We start from the raw sequence: 21,189 nt of genomic DNA, 5'->3' as shown, positions 1-21,189 counted from the left end.
TTTTCTCAAATTTCATATGTAGGTTCCTGTCATTTCTTATTCAACATGATTAACTTTGAGGTGGTTCGGATAAAAACAATGGCATATATGGTTATCTTGGATATTTGACAGTGTTTGTTCGTTTTCGCTATTTTCGAAATACTTGAAAGATTTTTCTCAAAGGAGGGGTGTGCATTTGGGCCTTTTGGTGGCTATCACCGATAAGTTTATGTTTTGTATATACATACCTTAGGGTTATGCTATCATGATATAAAACAAAATTAAGGTCAGCTCGGAGACCATTCCGAGATATGAGAGGGTAAAGTGGGGGACCAAAATCATAAATGGTCTCGTTTTGACAAAATTACATATTATATTTTGAAAGTTTCTTCATAACTTTGATATAATGTGTAACATGTTGTATTTATAATATCTTAATAAAATCTCAATAAATGGGGGTCAAAAGAATAGAGAGGAGGGGGATTTTCTTCATACTTTTTTAACACTTATAGTTATATGTTACTATATTTATTGGTACAAAAGTCACAAAACTGTTATCTTTTATTAAGACATGCATTCGGAATAAAACAAAATGTCTATAAACACTTACTTTTTGATATATCTGAATGTTGGATGCATGTCTAAATACAGATAACAGTTCAGTTGTTGTGACTTTGTGCTAAAAACACTGTCATTATGAATAAAAGTGTTAAAATAAGGAGATAAAGATAAAAATCCCCCACCACTTCTAAACAATTAAGTTCATGTAATAAGAAAGTTTTGTAAAATTATCTGTCACAGTTTCTGATATATGGTCTGGAAATGACAAATCTTGCATTTCTTGGGTTTTAAAATTAAAACTAAAATTTGAGGTTCCTACTTACCGCTTTATCACCTGCCATTTAGGCGCTCACAGCTAGCATTTAACAACTCTAGCACTGCCCAGCCACTTACTCATTTACAGCTGAGTAAACTAAAACAAGTGGAGTAAAGTATCTTGTTCAAATATACAACACAGTGCCGTGACGTAACTTGAACCCGCAACCCTTCGGTCACTAGACTATCGTCCCTCCAACTTTGTGTATATATGATTGACAGATGGGAAGTATTCCTTTAACAAATGCATGTGCTTGCATGGGTAGGTCTGATGTTTATACCGTAGTATTTTGTATATAAACCAAATGTTAGATATACAAAAAAGTATCTTAATTTCAGTCCGTTTCTCGTTCTTCCTAATTAACTGTCCAAATCAATCAAAACAAAACAAAATCGATAAATATTTCTCCCAAATAAATATCATAGTCAGTATGTAATGAAAAAGGTTTCCTTTTACCTCCAGAGTTTGTCTTTTCAATCCCTTTCATATTCTATTATGATATTGGGGACTTTATCGAGTCCATCTTTCAAGCTTCGAGTCAATGTTGGTTTTCTAGAAAGTCCAACTGGAATGGTGCCTTTTTTTTCCACAGTGACATTTTTTGATACTATGGATAGCAGCTTCACCTCCCTGTTATGTATGTCGTTTGGATCATAGAAGAACACGATAGCTCCACTGTCGCCCTCTTCTGCGAAGACGATGTCGTTCACGTTTACAATGATGATTCCAATATCGTCACACACGCGAGCCTCCCCGCAGTATACAACGCCCTTAGTCCATTGAGTTGCAGCTCCTATTTTATGTACCGGCCAGTTCCTGATTTGATCCCCCTGATATACGGACGCCTTGCACACTTCGTCCTTTTCATTACGAAATTTAAATGTGCAACGAGGTTCCATGCTATCGTTAATGTTAATGACCGCAATGTCGAATTCAGTCGAATTGTGACTTTGTACACACCGCCCGAATTCCTCCGAAGTGCCGTTGTTTTCTATTTGGACGATTTGATCTTTCTCTACACAATGCCCAGCGGTTATTGCTACCAACGAATTGCCAGGGTCTTTGCCGAAACAGCCTAGGGTTCCCCAGTGATTTGTCTCTGTGTTGGTAAGTTTACAACCTTGAGCAGTAAGATCAGCCATTGTTATTTTGTTAACCCATACCAATTTAGGTTTCTCTTTCAGCAGTTTCCGCAAACTTTTTTCGATACTATCTGCAATGCGTGTCTTGTCAGCTTTTCGTTTTGGTTCGGCAACAAGAACTAAGAATCCGTCAATAGTGTTGCAGAAGCCCCGGATACCACAATCCTGCACACTAAACAAAAAGCCAAATTACAGCATAACAATACAATCGCGCCAAATGATGCTTCAACATTACCATAATCATATTGAATTCTGAACAGCCAATCAACTCTTAAGAGGTCGTTTTGAACTGACCAACAGTATAAAGGTAGGCATGACTTGTAGAGATACTGAATGTTTTGACGAGATTTAAGATCTTTTATATTATTAGAAAAGAAATCTGTTGTTTGCTGAAGGTTTATACAATCTAGTAACAAGTGTTTAACTGTTAATGATTCGCGATATACCATTCATTGAGGCTGGTCTACGTTTTTCAATAAATAAGAACAGGTTATTTATGAATGACCAATCCGGTGGCGGGCAAGGACAACCACGTCTCGGCGGTTTCCTCTATATCTTGAATACCATTCACCGATTTTCGGTTTGACACAGTGTAAGTTGTTGTCTACCCATTCATTCCAATATTTTTACCTCTTTGACCTAAAGCTCCAGTAAACAAGATTTCCCAGAGGGATCGTATTGCCCACCATCGTACAATCTTTGTTAGTTCTGTGTCAGTTTGAACTTTTCTCTTCATTTTTTCTTATCTGGTCGATCAGTTTGTCTGTCCGCCATTTTAATCAGTCTTTTGATCAACCTCAAAAGTTAACATGCACAACTAAGGATCACGGTGAACCAACATATCAAATTTCTTTATTAGTTCTATGTCAGTTTGATCTTTTCTCTTCATCTCTCTTATCTGGTCGATCAGTTTGCCTGTCCGCCTTTTAAATCAGTCTTTTGATCAATTTCAAAAGAAAACATGCACAACTAAGGATCACGGTGAACCTACATATCAAATTTCTTTATTAGTTTTATGTCAGTTTGATCTTTTCTCTTCATTTCTCTTATCTGGTCGATCAGTTTGCCTGTCCGCCTTTTTAATCAGTCTTTTGATCAACCTCAAAAGTTAACATGCACAACTAAGGATCACGGTGAACCTACATATCAAATTTCTTTATTAGTTCTATGTCAGTTTGATCTTTTCTCTTCATTTCTCTTATCTGGTCGATCAGTTTGCCTGTCCGCCTTTTTAATCAGTCTTTTGATCAACCTCAAAAGTTAACATGCACAACTAAGGATCACGGTGAACCTACATATCAAATTTCTTTATTAGTTCTATGTCAGTTTGATCTTTTCTCTTCATTTCTCTTATCTGGTCGATCAGTTTGCCTGTCCGCCTTTTTAATCAGTCTTTTGATCAACCTCAAAAGTTAACATGCACAACTAAGGATCACGGTGAACCTACATATCAAATTTCTTTATTAGTTCTATGTCAGTTTGATCTTTTCTCTTCATTTCTCTTATCTGGTCGATCAGTTTGCCTGTCCGCCTTTTTAATCAGTCTTTTGATCAACCTCAAAAGTTAACATGCACAACTAAGGATCACGGTGAACCTACATATCAAATTTCTTTATTAGTTCTATGTCAGTTTGATCTTTTCTCTTCATTTCTCTTATCTGGTCGATCAGTTTGCCTGTCCGCCTTTTTAATCAGTCTTTTGATCAATTTCAAAAGAAAACATGCACAACTAAGGACCACGGAGAACCTACATATCAAATTTGAGGAACATTCCTCCATTGCTTTTGGGAAATAGTGACAACAAACTTTAACTGTAACAAGATGGCTGCCTGTCAGCATCTTTGTTTTCATAATCAGTCCAAAACTTTGATGTTCATAATCAAAACAAAGAGGAACGCTTATGTGAAATTTGCGAAAGATCCCTCCAGTTCTTTTTGAGCAATACCACTAAAAAGCTTTATTACTCCCAACTAAGCTTTATTACTCCCAACTACCTTTTATTTCCTTATACACTTTTTGCTTGAATAATGAGCGTTTGCCCAGGTGAGAACGGTAATGGGTTCTGGTCCCAGGCCGGGACATACCAAAGTCCTTAAAAATGGTCGTTGTTGTTCTCTTTTTAACGTTCAGCATGTAGGGAAATGGGAAAAACTGGTTTACCCGTTGTCAGTATAATGTGAACGCGCGGAATGCTATGCTGGGTGCCTTCAGCATGGTATTCAGTGACATAGAAAGTCGGCATCAGATCCGCGCTATCACAAGGAGACAAACACGAACATATCGCAGCCTCCCAAAACACACATGCATACATCTTGCACACATGGGAGGCCGTCCTTAAATTACCATAGCTGTTGATAGGACGTTAAACAATATTAAACCAAACCATACCGCACAAGCACACCAACATGACCTGTCTCTTGTATATACACACACGCAATCACGCATACACTACACACATTGAGGCACGTCCTTAAATGACCTTAGCTGTTAATAGGACGTTTAACAAAATTAAACCAAACCAATCCTAAATTCATTATGCCCACCTGCCGGCCATCTTAGTTTTCCAATTATCCCCAAAATTCGGAACTATGAATCAAAGGGAACCTTCATGTGAAATTTGAGAAAGACCCTTACTGAACATTCTGAGAAATAGCGGTAACAAACTTGAACTCGTTGATTTAAGATGGCTGCCTGTCGGCCATCTTGGTTTTGTTATCGGTCCTAACAAGAGATCCCAGAGGGATCTGGGCGCCCACCATCGTACTATCTTTAAGTAAGTCCTTTGTCAGTTCGAAACTTTCTCTCTTTTTTTTCTCTTATCTGTAAGATCGAGTCATGTTAACAATAAATGAAACTTTTGTTTGAAACTTTATACTGCTGTGTATAAAAGACAACATTCAAAAATAGTTTGTCGTTTTACATATTAACTTGTACACTACTATCGCAATATATGAAAGATCTGTCCTTAGAAATAGTGATAATATTCCTAAAATGTCAAAATCCAAGATGACAGCAACTATCGTGTTTTTTTAAACAGTCTCAAAATAATACATACATGATTATGAACCAAGGGGAACATTCACATGGAATTTATAGCGATAAAAAAATATTCAAAATATAAGATGGCTGCCTGACGGCCATATTATTTAAGATCGAGTCTCAATATGAAATTTGAGAAATATCCCTTAATTGTTTTCCGACATATAGCAATAACAATCCTATACTGTCAAACTAAAGATGACTGCGTGTCGGCCATTTTGTTTATCCGATCAGTCTCAAAATTAAACATGCACAAATACGGTTTGGTTTGGTTTAGTATTGTTTAACGTCCTATCAACAGCTATTGTCATTTAAGAACGACCTCCCCTGTGTGCAAGATGCATGCATGTGCTCGTGTTTGTCTCCTTGTGATAGTGCGGTAGTGATTCCGACTTTATAGTGCTACCTATAGTGCATGACACCCCATCCGATCACATTATACTGACAACGGGCGATCCAGTCGTCCACCTCCTAAATTGCTGAGCGTTCAGCAGGAGTAGAAACTACCATTTTGACAGACTCTGGTATGTCTCAGCCAGGAGACAGAACACACAGCCTTCATCACAGGAACGCTCAAATAAAGACCAAAAGTGAGGCATTGTCAAAGGAGACATTATAGTACCGACACTTGTTTTGGGACGTCATAAAGAACATTTTACCACATTTTGAGTCGGCTGTTTTATCAGTTCTTGTAAAACAGTCAAAAGAGTCTCGACTTATCAGACGGTAGGGTTGTCATTTTGATTATCAGATCGGCACGAAAAGTAAAAACAATTGTCATAGGAAATAGGAAAGTTTTTCAAATTTTAAGTAAATTGATTTAGGTTTTCTCGAGAAGTTGAAAATGTCTCGACAAAATCAGAAGCCATGACGACCATCTTGCATTATACCTCATACTTGATGTTATAGTAAATAAATATGGCATAGATGAAAAAGGATATTATTAACAAAGATTCATCCTTAGTATTGTCACTTTAAATATATATGAATTTAGTCGTTCCGGGTAGCTTTGAGCCAATTTTCGAGCGGTTAAAATTTGCAATCACCACTTTAAAATTATATGAATCATTAGAAAAGTGTGTATATCATGAACCATGCTACTACTCAAAAAGATGACTGTGGCCATCAAGGTAACAGCANCCGCATTGAATGATCGTAAGAAGCGACTAAATTTGGGATCTTATTTTCTCTTCTTTCTAAGCGACTTCCTAATGTCTCCCTTGACAATGCCTCACCTGTGACCTTTAGTTGAGCGTTCGCCCCTGTGAGCAAGGCTTTGGGTTCTGTCCCCTGGCCGAGACATACCAAAGCCTGTAAAAATGGTAATTTTTACTCCTGCTTAACGCTGAGCAATTCTAACAAGGTCATTAAGTTGAACAAACGTTATAGCCCTTTATCTCAGCATGCAACTTGCAAAGTATTATCAATCTAAGCTATTTGTTTATTGAGATAAGGTCATTTAAGTGTTTTTACCCTTTTGAACAGATTCACATAACAAACCTAATACATTTTGTATCTCTTCATCTGAGCATGCTACTGGGACAAGTTTGGGTTTAATTTTGTTAAACGTCCTATTAACAGCTAAGGTCATTTAAGGACGTACCTCCGTGTGTGTAGTGTATGCAGGAGACACGGGTATGTTGGCGTGCTTGCCTTCTTGTAATAGCGCGGATCTGATGCCGACTTTATAGAGCTATCTCACTGAAATACCATGCTGAAGGTGTGAACCAGTTGTTGAACGTTAAGCAGGGAATAACAACTACCATTTTTAAGGACTTTAGTATGTCCCGGCCTGGGGACAGAACCCATTGCCTTCCTCGCATTGGCGAACGCTCAACATCAAGGCCATAAGTGAGGTGTTGCCAAGTAAGGCGCTAGGAAAAATAGGAAAGATATAGATCCCAAATGTTGCAATGGGTGCAGCATATTGCTTTTAGGACACAAAACCAAATCCCCAATTATGCAGAGGGTTCAAGCATTAGTCGCCTCCTACGATACATTCAGCTGGTGTATTCTTTTCCCGAAAAGGTGGGGTGTACTGGGAAAATATCACCGCCCTATGCATTTGGTTATTGTCATGTAACCATTTTTCATGACAAGCAGTAGTTCATGACAACACAGTTTCTACTCCTGCTTAACGCTCAGCAAATTAGGAGTGGGACGACTGGTTCGCCCGTTGTCAGTAGAATGTGACCGGGTGGGGTGGGTGTCTTCGGCAGTATGGTTCGGTGAGGTAGAACTATAAAGTTGCGCGCTATCACAAGGAGACAGACACGAACATATTGCAGCCTCCCAAAACACACAGGCATACACTTCACGCATGCATCTTGAGGAGGCCGTCCTTAAATGACCTTAGCTGTTAATAGGACTTTAAACAAAATAAAACCAAACCAAACATTTTACCCACATGATCTTCATAAGGACAAACATCATAGTATTTGTCTGAACATGTAACTGGCCACATATCATCCTAGGCCGCTTGGTTATTCAGAAGAAATTATTTAAAGAGATTTTTCGACATGTTATCTATGTGACCTTGAATATAGGTGAAGTTCAATAAAACCAACAAACTTGGTAATTCTTCATCTAAGCATGCCACTGGCCAGATATCAACATTCTTGGTCTTCTGCTTATTCAGAAGATGTCGTTTGAAAGACATATTTAACCCCTATAATCTTGAATATGGGCGAAAAAGTAAAAACTTGGTAGCTCTTGATCCCTGTATGCTACTGGCAAAATATTATCATCCTGGGTATTTTGGTTTCCGAAAAAGTTCACATACATATTTATTCAAACAACCCTGCGATCTTGAATACAAGTGAAAAGTATTCATTTGAACAAACTTAGTAGCCATTCATCAAAGCATGCTACTGCCCAAATATAATCAGCCTTGCACCTTAGGTTTTTCAGAAGTTGTTTAAAGGTTTTAACATTTTTGACACATGTGACTTTAAAAAAAAGTCAAGTAAAAAAACGTTTAAATTATTCAAACAACTTTCGAATGATCGAAATCAATAGGTTAATGACATTTGCCTACAAATATTGAAGAAAAGGCTATTAAGTTTAAGTTTTTCAATAAATAAATCGATTCGGTCCAGATTTAATGACATTATTTAGTTGGTATCGTTGGAAAATACGTGGGTTTAACATTTAATCTTTAAGCATAAGGGGCATTGATCGATATTTCTGCTAAGAGAAACAAAATTTGATAGAATAGACTTACGACTGTTTGATAGGTGTATCGTGGTCCGGTAGTTTTCTAGCAAGAAGAGAATAAATCTCCAGCCTGGTATAGCTCAACGTCTCTTGTTTGTGTTCCCTTTTCTTAGCAAGTTGGTCTTGGACATACTGTAAAGCTCGTTCAGCGTAAGCAAATATTTCGTTTTCAAAGGAAAACGTAAGGAATTTGCAAACCTTCGAGTTATTCTTCAAGTCTTCCTCAGGTTTATCCGCAAGAAAAAGCACCGCTGATTCTTCTGTGATCTGTTGATGGAAATCATGGGGAAAAGGTTAGTTGCAAGGTTCGAATGGGAAGGCAATGGACAAAGTTCTTTTAATTACTTCAAGATTTTTTCAAGCTATTTATGAAAATGTTTCCCAACAGATTTCTTAATAGATGATCGACATTAGTTTTTGTTTTATAGGATTAAACGTACTATAAACAGCTAAGGTCATTCAAGGATATGCCTTCATGTGTGCAATTTGCTTTACTCTTACCCTTTATCGTAGCTTTCTAATTGCAAAATACCAACACCCCAATGCCTCTTGTTTATTGACTTTGAATATGGGCAAAGGTAATTCATTTGAACAAAACTTTTTCAAGGATTTGGTAATGTTTGTGCTTGCGTGTGTGTGCGAGTGCAGGAGACAGGGCATGTTGGTGTATTTTATGTCCTCTGGTTGTTTCAGGGTTTTCAACGCATTTGCCCTTGCAACCTTGAATATGGATCAAGGTCATTCATTTGAATAAATTGATGGCTATTCATTCTAACATGTTACTGGCCAAACATCCTCTCTCCCTTGGCTTTTTTCTCTAATTTTGACCCTTGTGACCTTGAAATGAGAGAGTAGATAGAGTTGCCAAACAAGCTCTAAATCTACATCCAATAGATATTAAAAATACCCTATAGTGATTTTAAACCTTTAATTGTGAATTTTATTTGAACGAATTGGCAAAATAAATGGTTTGAAACGGTGAACAACAAATTATTCTTAGTTCAACCCAACGTAGGTTCATGTGCGGCAGATGGACCGGGCCGTAGAGAGGAAGTTGTCCTCTCGCGACTGCGCATAGGCCATACCTACATCACACACAGTTATAATTTACATAAAGAAGAGCAACCTTGTTGTCATGCATGTGTTTAGCCATTTGCAGTCAAATATTTTACGATTGAATGCGCTGATTTCAAACAAAAACGTGACAGATTCTATAATGTATAGTGTATGAACAGTTTATTTGATAGTGTCTGTTCAATCAATGTGATTGTTTTTACATCTAATCGAAATTCATTTCTAGTTAGATGTATTCATTTTTGTGATAGCCTATTTTAACGTGTTATTTTACCCTAAATGATCATAGGAAAACCTTGAACATAGGTGAAGGTCATTCATTTGCACCAAGTTGATGGCCCTTCATTCTTGTATATGACTGGCCACTTATAATCACCCTAGCCTTTTTAATTATTCCTTAGAAGTTGATCCCTGTGACCTTGAATATGGGTCAAGATAATTCCTTTGCACAAACTTGACGGCCCCCTTCCCCATTCTTCTACTGACCAATTAGCATAACCCTAGGCCTTTTGATTATCAATAAAATGTCGTTTACAGCAAATTGTTTACGTCGGACCACGGTATAAGCTCACTTGGTATTTGGGCTAGGTAAGCTAAAAAGGGCCGCTATAGAATGATTGACTATGTAACTGTCCCCATTATCACAAAAATTGATTATCATTGCTCTTATAAAATTATTTACCTCGATGGGTGTAGCCCTCCGCGACAACAGACTAATCCACCTCTTCCCTTTCTTCTCTGTTCCGGACCATTCTGATATAAAACAAATGTACATGTAAACTGAGTTGAGTTGCAGTGCAGAGACAAACGTTTTGTTGAATTGCTTGTTAACCCAGGCAGTCCGAACCAAACTTGGTCTGTACCTCGGTTTGTTTGTTTGGGGTTCAACGCCCTCGCACCAGGGTCATATGAGGTCGGGTGCCGTGGGAGAATGTTGATAGAAAAGAAAGAAGACAGGAAAAATATGTTGTAATTAGTAGGATGTATATCTACCCAAGTTGGCCGGCTGGAGCTCTGTGAATCGCCAGACAGGCTACATAGCCAATACATTGATGCTGCCACGGGAGTTAAACCAACCAGATGATCTCCTTTATCGACCCCCGCCAATAATCAGCAAACTAATTTGGAAGAGTATGAAGGGAAACTGGAAGAAGCAATTTAAGCTGCGAATGAGACCGCTAGGACGGTCCTCAAAACCATTAAAAAAACATGAAACATGACTTCGACATACGAGTTAAACAAGACATCATTAAAGGTAGGTGACAAGGTTTGTGTGCTGATAATTATCACTTAGAAGGGCAGAACTCCAACCCTCATGGTGGAACCAGGGGTTCTTGTAGAAATGCTATCTCCCTATGTCTACCGAGTTCCTCTGTTAAAACCAGTGTCGGTTATAAACCATGACCGACTTAAAAAGTATCTGGATCGTGTTGTTCCAGAGTGGTTAGCTAAGGCTGTCGAGGAACGGAGGCAGAAAAGTTGGAAGACACTGCATTAGACATCGGAACCCTTATGATACAGTGCGACTATTGTTATAAGTGGTTTCATGGAACCCGTATTTCCGTCACGGCGGATAATTCTAGCCATCTGTAAATGTACTGTTTTCTTTGTCACTAAGACTAAATAAGACAAAGAGTATTTGTTGTACAGTGTGTACATGTATGTAAATATTACGTATTCCGAAGGCAGTCCATTTATTGCCCGGATAGCTCAGGAGTTCTGTATGAGCAGGCAGGTAGCCTCTTTTTGGTCACTTGAAAAACTTTGACGACAAAACATAAACATGTGATGTTCCAAGTGAACATAATATACAATACTTTTATATACAACACTAGATCTCAAGTATTGCAATGAGAGCAGCAGCTCAATGTTGGTCTCTGCCATGTCGCCATGTACCATGTACCCCGAAGATTATGTTTGAGCAATTCCCATGTTGGTAAGAAATGTTCTTCAGGCCAGTATATGAATATCAATAAAAAAGAATCACATGCATGGTGAACAAGGAAATATAACAGTGAACGCTATCCTTGCATTGGTTTATAAGTACTTAGTATCGTCTTTACATGACGCAATATATGAAATGAAGTGCAAGTAAATGTAGGCTGAATATAATGATGACTTTTTAACTTTTCAATCTGTGCAAATGTGGAGCAGGAAAAGTGCAGGGAGTGCACAAACTGAGATTAACTTATAACTGATGAATGATGAAATCGAATAATGAGATCATTTCTCAAAATTCAGATTTAGATGATGATTGTTCTGTCCCTTGCACAAAATATATATACATATATACATGAGCAATGAAACCTGCATGTACATTCTGACAAACACACAATTCTAACAGAAAAAAATGATCATGGTACGATGAGAAAATACAGTAAAAGGGAAATATAAAGATATGGCATACCTTTCGTAATGTCCGTCACATGCTCCTCGCCGATGAGTTCAGAATGTTTGCTTGCATTCGGAATTATTACCAGAAATGTAAAGCAATCATCTATGATGATGTCTGGTACATCTAGATCCGCAACCGGTATTTTTGAGTGTATTCTACGCGCAATCTCGGCATTGTAGTCCAAACGTCCATAGTCTTTTTTGGACACTTCGTATTTCAAAATTTTATACGGACACTCTGTATTGATATAGTATTATGAAAAATTAAAACAAGAAACTGTCATCGACCATTTAACGGACTATTCACTATTCGTTGCAAATATCGTAATTTTATTAAGCCATTTCTTTGGTTTGGTTTTATTTTGTTTAACGTCCTATTGAGGTATGTCTTACAGCGTCATATTAGTGAAATAGTTTGAAAAGGGCTCATAACTTTTCTCAAAATGAAAAAAAATATGGAAGTTGCTTGGTATACCCATGTCAAGAACATTGTCAAAAAAGACCTTTGCAGAAATTATTTTTTCTTCGATAAAAAAGGGGTTTCCGCCAAGGCGATCCGATATCCGATATCACTTTAAATCTTTCATTCTCTGTTCAGAAATTGTGGCAATCAAAATAAGAAATAACTAGAATATTAAAGGTTTAAAATTACTTGAAGCTGAACAACCTATTTGCTTTCACAAAACGCAGACGACACATCTTTAATTCTGGACGGATCAGTAGCATCACTTAGGGAATATATAAAAGAACCGAATTACTTTGAAAAAATAACAGGATTAAAAATGATTTCAAGGAAAACCGAAGTAGTTTGGATAGGGAGTAAAAAATAAAGTTATGAGGTTAAGGCTATTAAATGGAATTTACAGTGGGGACATACAAGGTTTACACTTCTTGGCATTGATTTTCATGTTGATCTACATCGTATCCCAAAAATAGATTTTGATAAAAAAAACTAGTAAAACTTGTAAGCTTTGATGAAGACTTGTAGTAGGAGAATGCTTACACAAATAGGGAGTATAAATATAATAAAGTCTGTCATAATTTCTCAATTGAATCACTTATTTATTGCTTTACCAAATCCTGATAATACATTTGTCAAAAAGATAAATACAGAAATATATAACTTCCTCTGGAATACTAAGATTGATAAATTAAAAGAAATGTAATTACTTAATGGGTTTTTTCTGATGGTGGTCTCAAAATGATTTATTAAATCATTTATAGACTATCTTGGATTGGGAGATTACTCTCAACAACAGGAATATTGCAAATTATTTTTAATTCAACTATTGATAAAAACCTTCTTATAAATTGTGGATCAGACTAAATTTCCTTTTGTGATAATAACTGTAAAAATCTCTTCTGAAAAGATGTCTTTCTTGCATGGAAAATCTAACCGTTTTTGAGGAAAAAATATACCGAATCGAAACAGATATCTGACATGCCTTTATGGTTTAACGAAAAAATCAAAATAGATAATAATAGTGTTTTTATAAAGATTGGTATAGGAATGAAGTTGTAGTAGTTAATGACTCAAAAAAGGATAACAACAACGGCTTTTTTTTTAATTCGGAGAAATATTTGGTGTTAGAGCAAATTTCCTTACAATACCATGGAATTGTTACAGCTAAAACGGAGCTTTGCAGTCGGTGTAACTTAACCAATCCAAAAAAAAGAGTATCCTTTTATTCCAAGAAATTTACAAATATTTGCTAAAAAACAGAAACGTACAAAAGATTTGTATAATGTACTAAGAAAAAATGATATAATTGCGAAAATGGAATAAAAAAATCAGATGAACAATTTGAATATTATGAAAGTTTTCAAACTCCCTTTCTCTGTAACAAAAAAATACAAAATTGCAACGGTGCCAATTAAGGGTTAATCCTCATATTGTAACAACACATTCGTATTTATTTAAAGTTGGGTTAGTAGACAGTCCTTATTGTAACATTTGTAAAACAGAAATTGAAACTATACAAGTTTACAGTTTACTTGTAAATTTAGAAAATTTGTTGAATTATCTGTTCATTCCATTTGAATTTAATAACAACTCTTGTTGGTACATATCGTCAGAATTGATTAAACAGAAACGTGGATGCTATGATCATCTTTACAATAAAACAATACAACTAAAGATCAATGTGCTTCCAGAATAAACTCTGCATTATGGCCCTAAAGATACACTAAAAGAACGATATACAACTCAAAAATACATTGCTAGAATTTAGGGAGAAATCTACTTAAACAAGTTTCAAAGAGAATGGACCTAATGGCAAATCTTATTTTTAAAACACCCAAACTTGAAATATGGACCGATTTACCATAAGTAACTTATCTATTGATACATATCACTGTTATATTGTGTAAACGTATATATTGATTACGCTCACACTGTAGCTTACAGAGAAATTCAAAATATACTACAAATTTTCAAGAATCCTACCTTTCCTTTCTGATAATTGTACAAGTATTTGTATGTTAATGATTGAATATGCGTGTCATATATATATATATGTTTGTGTTATGTCATATTATGTATACATTGTAACTGTATTGTATATTAATGTAAATATTTGACAATTAAAAAATATAAAATACAAAATACAAAACACACAGAAAATGCTTCAAATCTCAAGAATGATGGCATGTAATTTTATAGGATATTTTACAATAATTTATAAAGCTAACAAGGCTATTGAAACAAGTCAAGCCATATTATCTATGTAAGAACCTGTAATGTTGTTTTGATTGTTGGCCCGGGTTCCTAACTCTGTGTGTGTGTATTGGGTTTGTGCGACCTTGGAATGAGGCTGCGAGATATGGGCACGCGCTGAGCGAGACCCGACAGACAGATGACGGTCCGAGACTGTTCAGATTGAACAAGAACACGATTATAGTATATCACTACTATGAAATAGGTGATACCTAGTCAGCGGGCACAAATACAGTTTTCTTCATAATGTAACCGTTTCATTTTATGTAGGTTTTTCTTTCAAAATATCGGTTAGACAGGGGCAAGTTTGGTCCACCTTCATGGAAGTCGTTCTGGACAGCATTTCTTAAAATGTATGTGTATTTCTACTATTCGGAAGAGAAATGCCATGCCCTTCGGTTTACCGTGTATGGCACGGGCCGAGCCTGCCCCAAATTGATATTTTAAGATATATGTTTATCATATCAATACGAAACTCAATGCTAGGCTTAATGCATACCATTATTTGAAGCTGTCGGTTTGTTACACGTATGACAATAATAAGTAGCATTTCGGTTTACAAAAAGCTGTGAGGTTATGCATTTCTTTCTACCCTCCCAAAAAATATTTGAGTAATCTTCAATTATTGTGTTCCCGCCATTTTTTCGTATGAACATCCTGCCCAGTGAACTGCACTGCTAAGATCCTCAAAATTGTAAATATTTGTTCAAGACCAAAAATATCAGGAGTGACCCCAGTGCCAAATTTGCCCCGGTCTCCCCTAAGTTGCCCTAACCCCATGTTGAACCCTGCCGCAATGAATCTGCTCGGGGTTTCTTGTTTTCAAAGCACCTCAGGATACTTGCAAATCAAGCACTAGCGATATTAAATCACTCATATAAATAACAAAAGTCGGTCTACCGTCCATATTGGGATATTTTGTAATTCTATCTATTTTGTTCCTATGACTTTCTTTTCTGTTGTGTTGCAATGATGCAGAACTCTAAACAAACAAATTTCATAGAAATATTTGGAATGGAGTAATTACAAATATTTGTGTTTGTAATTACTCCATTCCATTTTTTAAGGGACATTATTTTTTTTTATTGAAATATTCTGATTTGAAAATTGTCTGTTTAAAAGTGATCATGACGTTACATGCTGGCCATTGAAGATCATGCATACTGGACATCTCAGAATTTTAATAGCAATGTCAAAACACATTTTCAGTGGCTGTATGGAGTCAAAAATAATTGTTAGCATCGACTCCCAGTCTATATGGTGTTTTTTCCCATAAAGTCACGATATTTATCCAGTAGCATCCTATAATGGAACCCGATGAGGTTTGCGAATGAAAATGACATTGACTTATACTTTCAAAGTCATATGTCTGTCGTGCGTCCATAAACAATTCCCATTTTTGACTAAGTCTCCAAAACTGCTGCACCTATTGCAATCGACTAGTTCTCATGGATGGAAATGTACAGGTTCAAAGGTATAAGACGTTGATTATTATGATGCTGATGTAAAGGACGCACTCGGGATGGTGAGATTGATGATAATTTTGATGAAAATTATTATTTATTGTTGATGATGATTATTTCAATGATGAATAATGATGATTTCAATAATGATGATGATGATATTAAAGATGATGAATGTGATGCATGCTGATGATGATGGTTAATATAAATGAAAGGGAATGTAAAAGTGATCTGGATGTGAACGTGATGTGTTTTTAATGAACAATAACAAAAATGTTTTGTGAATTTCATGACCCCAAGGTCAGCCTAAAGCTTTACTATATTGTTTATTTTATAAGTTGCACGTTTAAGTATATTTCGTTTATTTTTGCATTGAAATACTCCAAACTTTGGTTAGAATTATTATGGAACAAATAGGCACTTACAAACAAAACCTTTTAAACACATATTGGAAACGTGTAATGTCATGCTTCTATTCCCCCACCAGCATCATGTGTTAGAGTTTAACATCATTTGCATATGAATATGCCCTTGCCCTACATATACTGTCAAGGTCACAGTGGTCAAATAACTGTACACCTTCAACCGCTTCTGAATATCCGATGTACATTGGTTTGGTTTGGATTGGTTTGGTTTAGTATTGTTTAACGTCCTATCAACAGTCATAACCATTTAATGAGCGCTCCCCCCCCCCCCCCCCCCCCCCTGTGTATAAGATACATGCGTGTAGTGTATGCATATTGGACAAATGGTAAAGCCCTTCATCCCTGCATGCTTCTAGCTAAATATCATCACCATGTGCCTCTTGGTTATTCAGAGTTTTCGTTAATATGGATGAAACTCATTCATTTGAACAAATTCGGTAGGCCTTCAATCCTGCATACCACGGACCAAATACTATCACTCGCTGAAATAGTTTTTATCATTTGACCCCAGTGACCGTCAAAGTGGGTCAAGTTCCTTTGTTTCAACTAATTTGGTAGCCTATTATACCAGGAAGCTACTGGCCAGATATCGTCATCCTGGGCATTCGATAGCCCATCATCCCATCTTGATTTTAGCAAAATTTCCTCAACATAGGCCTGTTGGTTACTGAATAGAAGATGTTTAACAAAATTCTTGATGAAGGGCGAATCGCCATGGCATAAGCCTTACTCTGCTCCTCGGGCCCGACAAGCTAATAATAAAACATAACAACAAGAGGGCCTGTATATTTAAGTTGTCAAAGAAAAATCTTCCCATTAAATATCCTGTACTATAAATAATTTACTCGCAAATTCTGTTGACTTCATCTGTTGAATCTACCAGCCAAATATTAGTATACGCCCGTCAAATTTGACGGGAGTATTATGGTATGGGTTTGTCCGTCCGTCCGGCGTAAACTTTTGTTTGTCCGGCAATCTCCTCCTACATTTTTCGACCGATCACTTTGAAACTTGGTATACATTATAATCATGATATGAAGTTGGGTCCCCCTTAAAGAATTTTGATTCTAATTTTTTTCCAAAAGTTATCGCCCTTTGTTCATTTCGGTATCTGATTTATTGTTCGGAGATCTCCTCCTACATTTTTGACTGATTTTTTTAAACTTAGAAGGTTAAATAATTATGAGATGTTGTTGTGTTTCCTTGAAAAGAATTGCGATTCGACATTATTTGCAAAAGTAATTGCCCTTTGTTTATTTCAGTATTTGATTTCTGTCCGGCAATCTCCTCCTACATTTTTCAACGGATCTCTTTGAAACTTGGTATACATTATCATCATGATATGAAGTTGTGTCTTCTTAATAGAATTTTGATTCGACGATTTTTGCAAAAGTTCTTTACCTTTGTTCATTTCAGTATTTGATTATTATTTCAATATAAGAAAGTATATGGCATTCTACGGGCGTATATTGTTCCGCCCCGCGGTACTCTTGTTATATGATTCTATACTTTTTGGTTCTTCTTCAGAAGTTGTTTGACATATTTTACCCCTGTGACCTTATACGGAGATCTAAGTTATTTTCATTTTCAAACTTCGTCTTGCTCTTTCACAGGAAGTTACCAGCAAGAGTTGAAGATTCCATACCTTTCAGTTCTTCTTCAGAAGTTGTTTGACATATTTGACCCCTGTGACCTTATCCGGAGATCTAGGTTATTTTCATTTTCAAACTTCGTCGAGCTCTTTCACAGGAAGCTACCAGATTCTATACCTTTCAGTTCTTCAGAAAAGGTTGTTTGACATATTTGACCCCTGTGACCTGTGACCTAGGTCAAGGTAATTTTCATTCTCAAACTTTGTCGGGTTCTATCTCAAGAAGTCACCAGTCAAATATGAAGATTCTATACCTTTCAGTTCTTCAGAAGAAGTCGTTTCAAGTGTTTGACACATTAGACTCATGTGGCCTTGAAAGTAAGTCAAGGTCATTTTCATTCTCAAACTTTATCAAGCTCCTACCAACGAAGCTTTCATGGGTGACGCACCATGACATAAGCTCACTTGCCATTCGTACAGGTGACCTAAAGACAATAGGGCTTTTCAAAAAATCTAATCAAGCAGTTTCCTGAATAATTCACAACCTCGGAACCATGTGCCCTAAAGATACAAATATAGAACAATATTTGTCAAAATAATATATAATATAATGATACATGTACTTGCCAGATTTTGATTTACTTGTTGCTTTGTAGTCTGTATCCAGGACATTGTTATGACGCCTTTTCTTTCCTCCGTTAATCTAAATGAACAAATACAAAAATAAATACATGTATCTTGTTGGTGATTTACGGTAATACGTAGACAAGAAACTCTAAAAAAATATGTTTGGTGCATGGTATCCTTAAGCTAGAGGGATGGTACCGAAACGGAGTAGACCATGTCCGATCTAGATTAATTAGTAATGAATCTAACAACAAAGGTTACCAGATAATATAAACCACTATCGGAGAAGAGTTTGTCTAACACGATATACAAATAACAGTTATAATTATGGTCAATTATCCACATGGGAATAGTCGGGCTCACAACTTGTAATCGTCCGTATTGCGTTTATATTTTTCGGCTAAAGCGGTGGAATCGTATCGATCATCTTTTTCAATCGGCTATGTACATGTATCGGCCGTTTAATGTCTGCCGACTACGCATGCTTGTCCTGACTTATCGACCGCTGATCAAACAGATCCGCGCTATTATAAGGAGGCAAGTACACGAACATTCTGGGTCTTCGGTACACATGCACGCTTTCATGACACACATATAGGCACGTCCTTAAATGACCTTAGCTGTTAATAGGATGTAAAACAAAACAAGGGGCCCAATAGACCTGCATCGCTCACCTGGTATTAATCTCCCACTTTTAGCCTTAAAGGTGATCTAAAATAAAGCTACAGGCAAAACATCAGTATCAATAAATATAAGTCATTCAAAAGAACCTGTTTTTTTTTTTAAACATTTGACCCCTGTGACCTAGAAAGTTGAACAAGGTCATGTCATTGACCAAACGTTATAGCCCTTCATCTAAGCATGCCACTAGCCAAATATCACCATCCTAGACCTTTTGTTTATTGGTACTGGATATTGTGACGATTACAGGACGGGGCTAACCAGAGTGACGTTTACAGGACGGGGATATGTACAGTGTGAGGAGTACAGGACGGGATTGTACAGTGTGACGATTACAAGACGGGGCTGTACAGTGTGACGATTACAGGACGGGACTGTACAGCGTAACGATAACATGACGGGGATGTACAGTATGACGTTTATAGGACAGGACTGCACAGAGTGACGTTTACAGGACAGGACTGCACAGAGTGACGTTTACAGGAGAGGACTGCACAGAGTGACGTTTACAGGACAGGGCTATACAGTGTGACGATTGGAGGACGGGGCTATATTATGTGACTATTACAGGACATGACTGCACAGTGTGACGTTTAGAGGACGGAACTGTACATTGTGACGATTACAGGACGGGGCTGTACAGTGGGACGATTATAGGACGGGGCTATACTGTGTGACGATTACAGACCGCGATTGTACAGTATAACGATTACAGGAAGGAGGCTATACAGTGTGACGATTACAGGACGGGGCTGTACAGTGTGACGATTCCAGGACGGGATTGTATATTGTGACAATTACAGAATGGGACTAGATTGTGACGATTACAGGATGGGGCTGTACAGTGTGACGATTCCAGGACGGGACTGTATATTGTGACAATTACAGAATGGGACTAGATTGAGACGGTTACAGGACGGTGCTATACAGTGTGACGATTACAGGACGGGGATATGTACAGTGTGTCGATTACAGGACGGGGCTATACAGTGTGACGATTAGTGGACGGGGATATGTACAGTGTGACGATTACATGACGGGGCTATTGAGTGTGGCGATAACAGGACGGGGCTTAACAGTGTGACGATTACAGGACGGGATTGTACATTGTGACGATTACAGGACGGGGCTTTACAGAGTGACGCTTACAGGACGGGGGTATGTACAGTGTGACAATTACAGGACGGGGCTATACAGTGAGACGATTACAGACCAGGAGTGTACAGTGTGACGAATGCAGGACGGGACTGTATAGTTTGATGATTACAGGAAGGGGTTGTACAGTGTAACGATTACAGGACACAACTGCACAGTGAGACGTTTATGGGACGGGGCTGTTCGGTGTGACGATTACAGGACGGGGCTGTACAGTGTGACGATAACAGGTCGGGACGTTACAGTGTGACGATTACAGAAAAGGACTGTACAGTATGACGATTTCAGGACGCGACTTAATAGTTTGCTTTTTTATGTTACTTTTTTTTAAATTCGACTTGAACTACAGTACATTGAAGCCGTTTAATCTTGGAACGGTATATCTAGCAAAGACTGATGAAATCTTTATAACAGTTCATTTGATATGTGATTGACTTTGACAGACAAATTCAGTCAATTCAGTATTGAATTGTGAATGCATTCCATCTAGAGCGCCATTTATGTACCATAAAGATCGTATTCGGTCAATCAATCGTTGGGGGGTGGGGGTTAGACATATTTATGACAGCTTACCTTGGCAATAGAGAACTCGCTTAGTAAAAGACACGTTAGGTGAAAGATAAGTAATGTCAGTTGCCGTACTAACCTTCCACTTCCATCGCGACTGTTTGTAGACGGTTGAAGTGCGATGCTTTATCAGTGAAATAAACTGTGGTTTGGGGCACATATATCTAAGACAAAGCGTTTGTGTACATGTATACTGTAGTTACGTAAATTCAATGACAAAACACGTGCTTATATTAACCCTGC

The 21,189-nt window shown here is 37.2% G+C and overlaps 1 protein-coding gene across 2 annotated transcripts in view; it reads right to left on the bottom strand.

The window, feature by feature from the left end:
* Positions 1-964: 964 nt before the first annotated feature.
* The window catches only part of LOC110462134, a 31,919-nt gene continuing 11,694 nt past the window's right edge, over positions 965-21,189 (bottom strand). The window contains exons 4-8 of one of the 2 annotated variants that reach the window (XM_021515979.1): positions 18,544-18,619; positions 11,735-11,959; positions 10,010-10,080; positions 8,261-8,520; positions 965-2,170 (exon numbers count right to left, since the gene is read on the bottom strand). In XM_021515979.1, coding sequence (XP_021371654.1) covers positions 1,330-2,170; positions 8,261-8,520; positions 10,010-10,080; positions 11,735-11,959; positions 18,544-18,619 — 1,473 coding nt within the window. In that variant the 3' untranslated portion in view covers positions 965-1,329. The remainder of the gene's footprint in view (positions 2,171-8,260; positions 8,521-10,009; positions 10,081-11,734; positions 11,960-18,543; positions 18,620-21,189) is intronic. The other variant, XM_021515980.1, reaches the window with a different exon arrangement.

Source organism: Mizuhopecten yessoensis, unplaced genomic scaffold, assembly GCF_002113885.1.
Source record: "Mizuhopecten yessoensis strain PY_sf001 unplaced genomic scaffold, ASM211388v2 scaffold10751, whole genome shotgun sequence".
NCBI lineage: Eukaryota > Metazoa > Mollusca > Bivalvia > Pectinida > Pectinidae > Mizuhopecten > Mizuhopecten yessoensis.
This window is presented reverse-complemented; position numbering and strand designations above follow the sequence as displayed.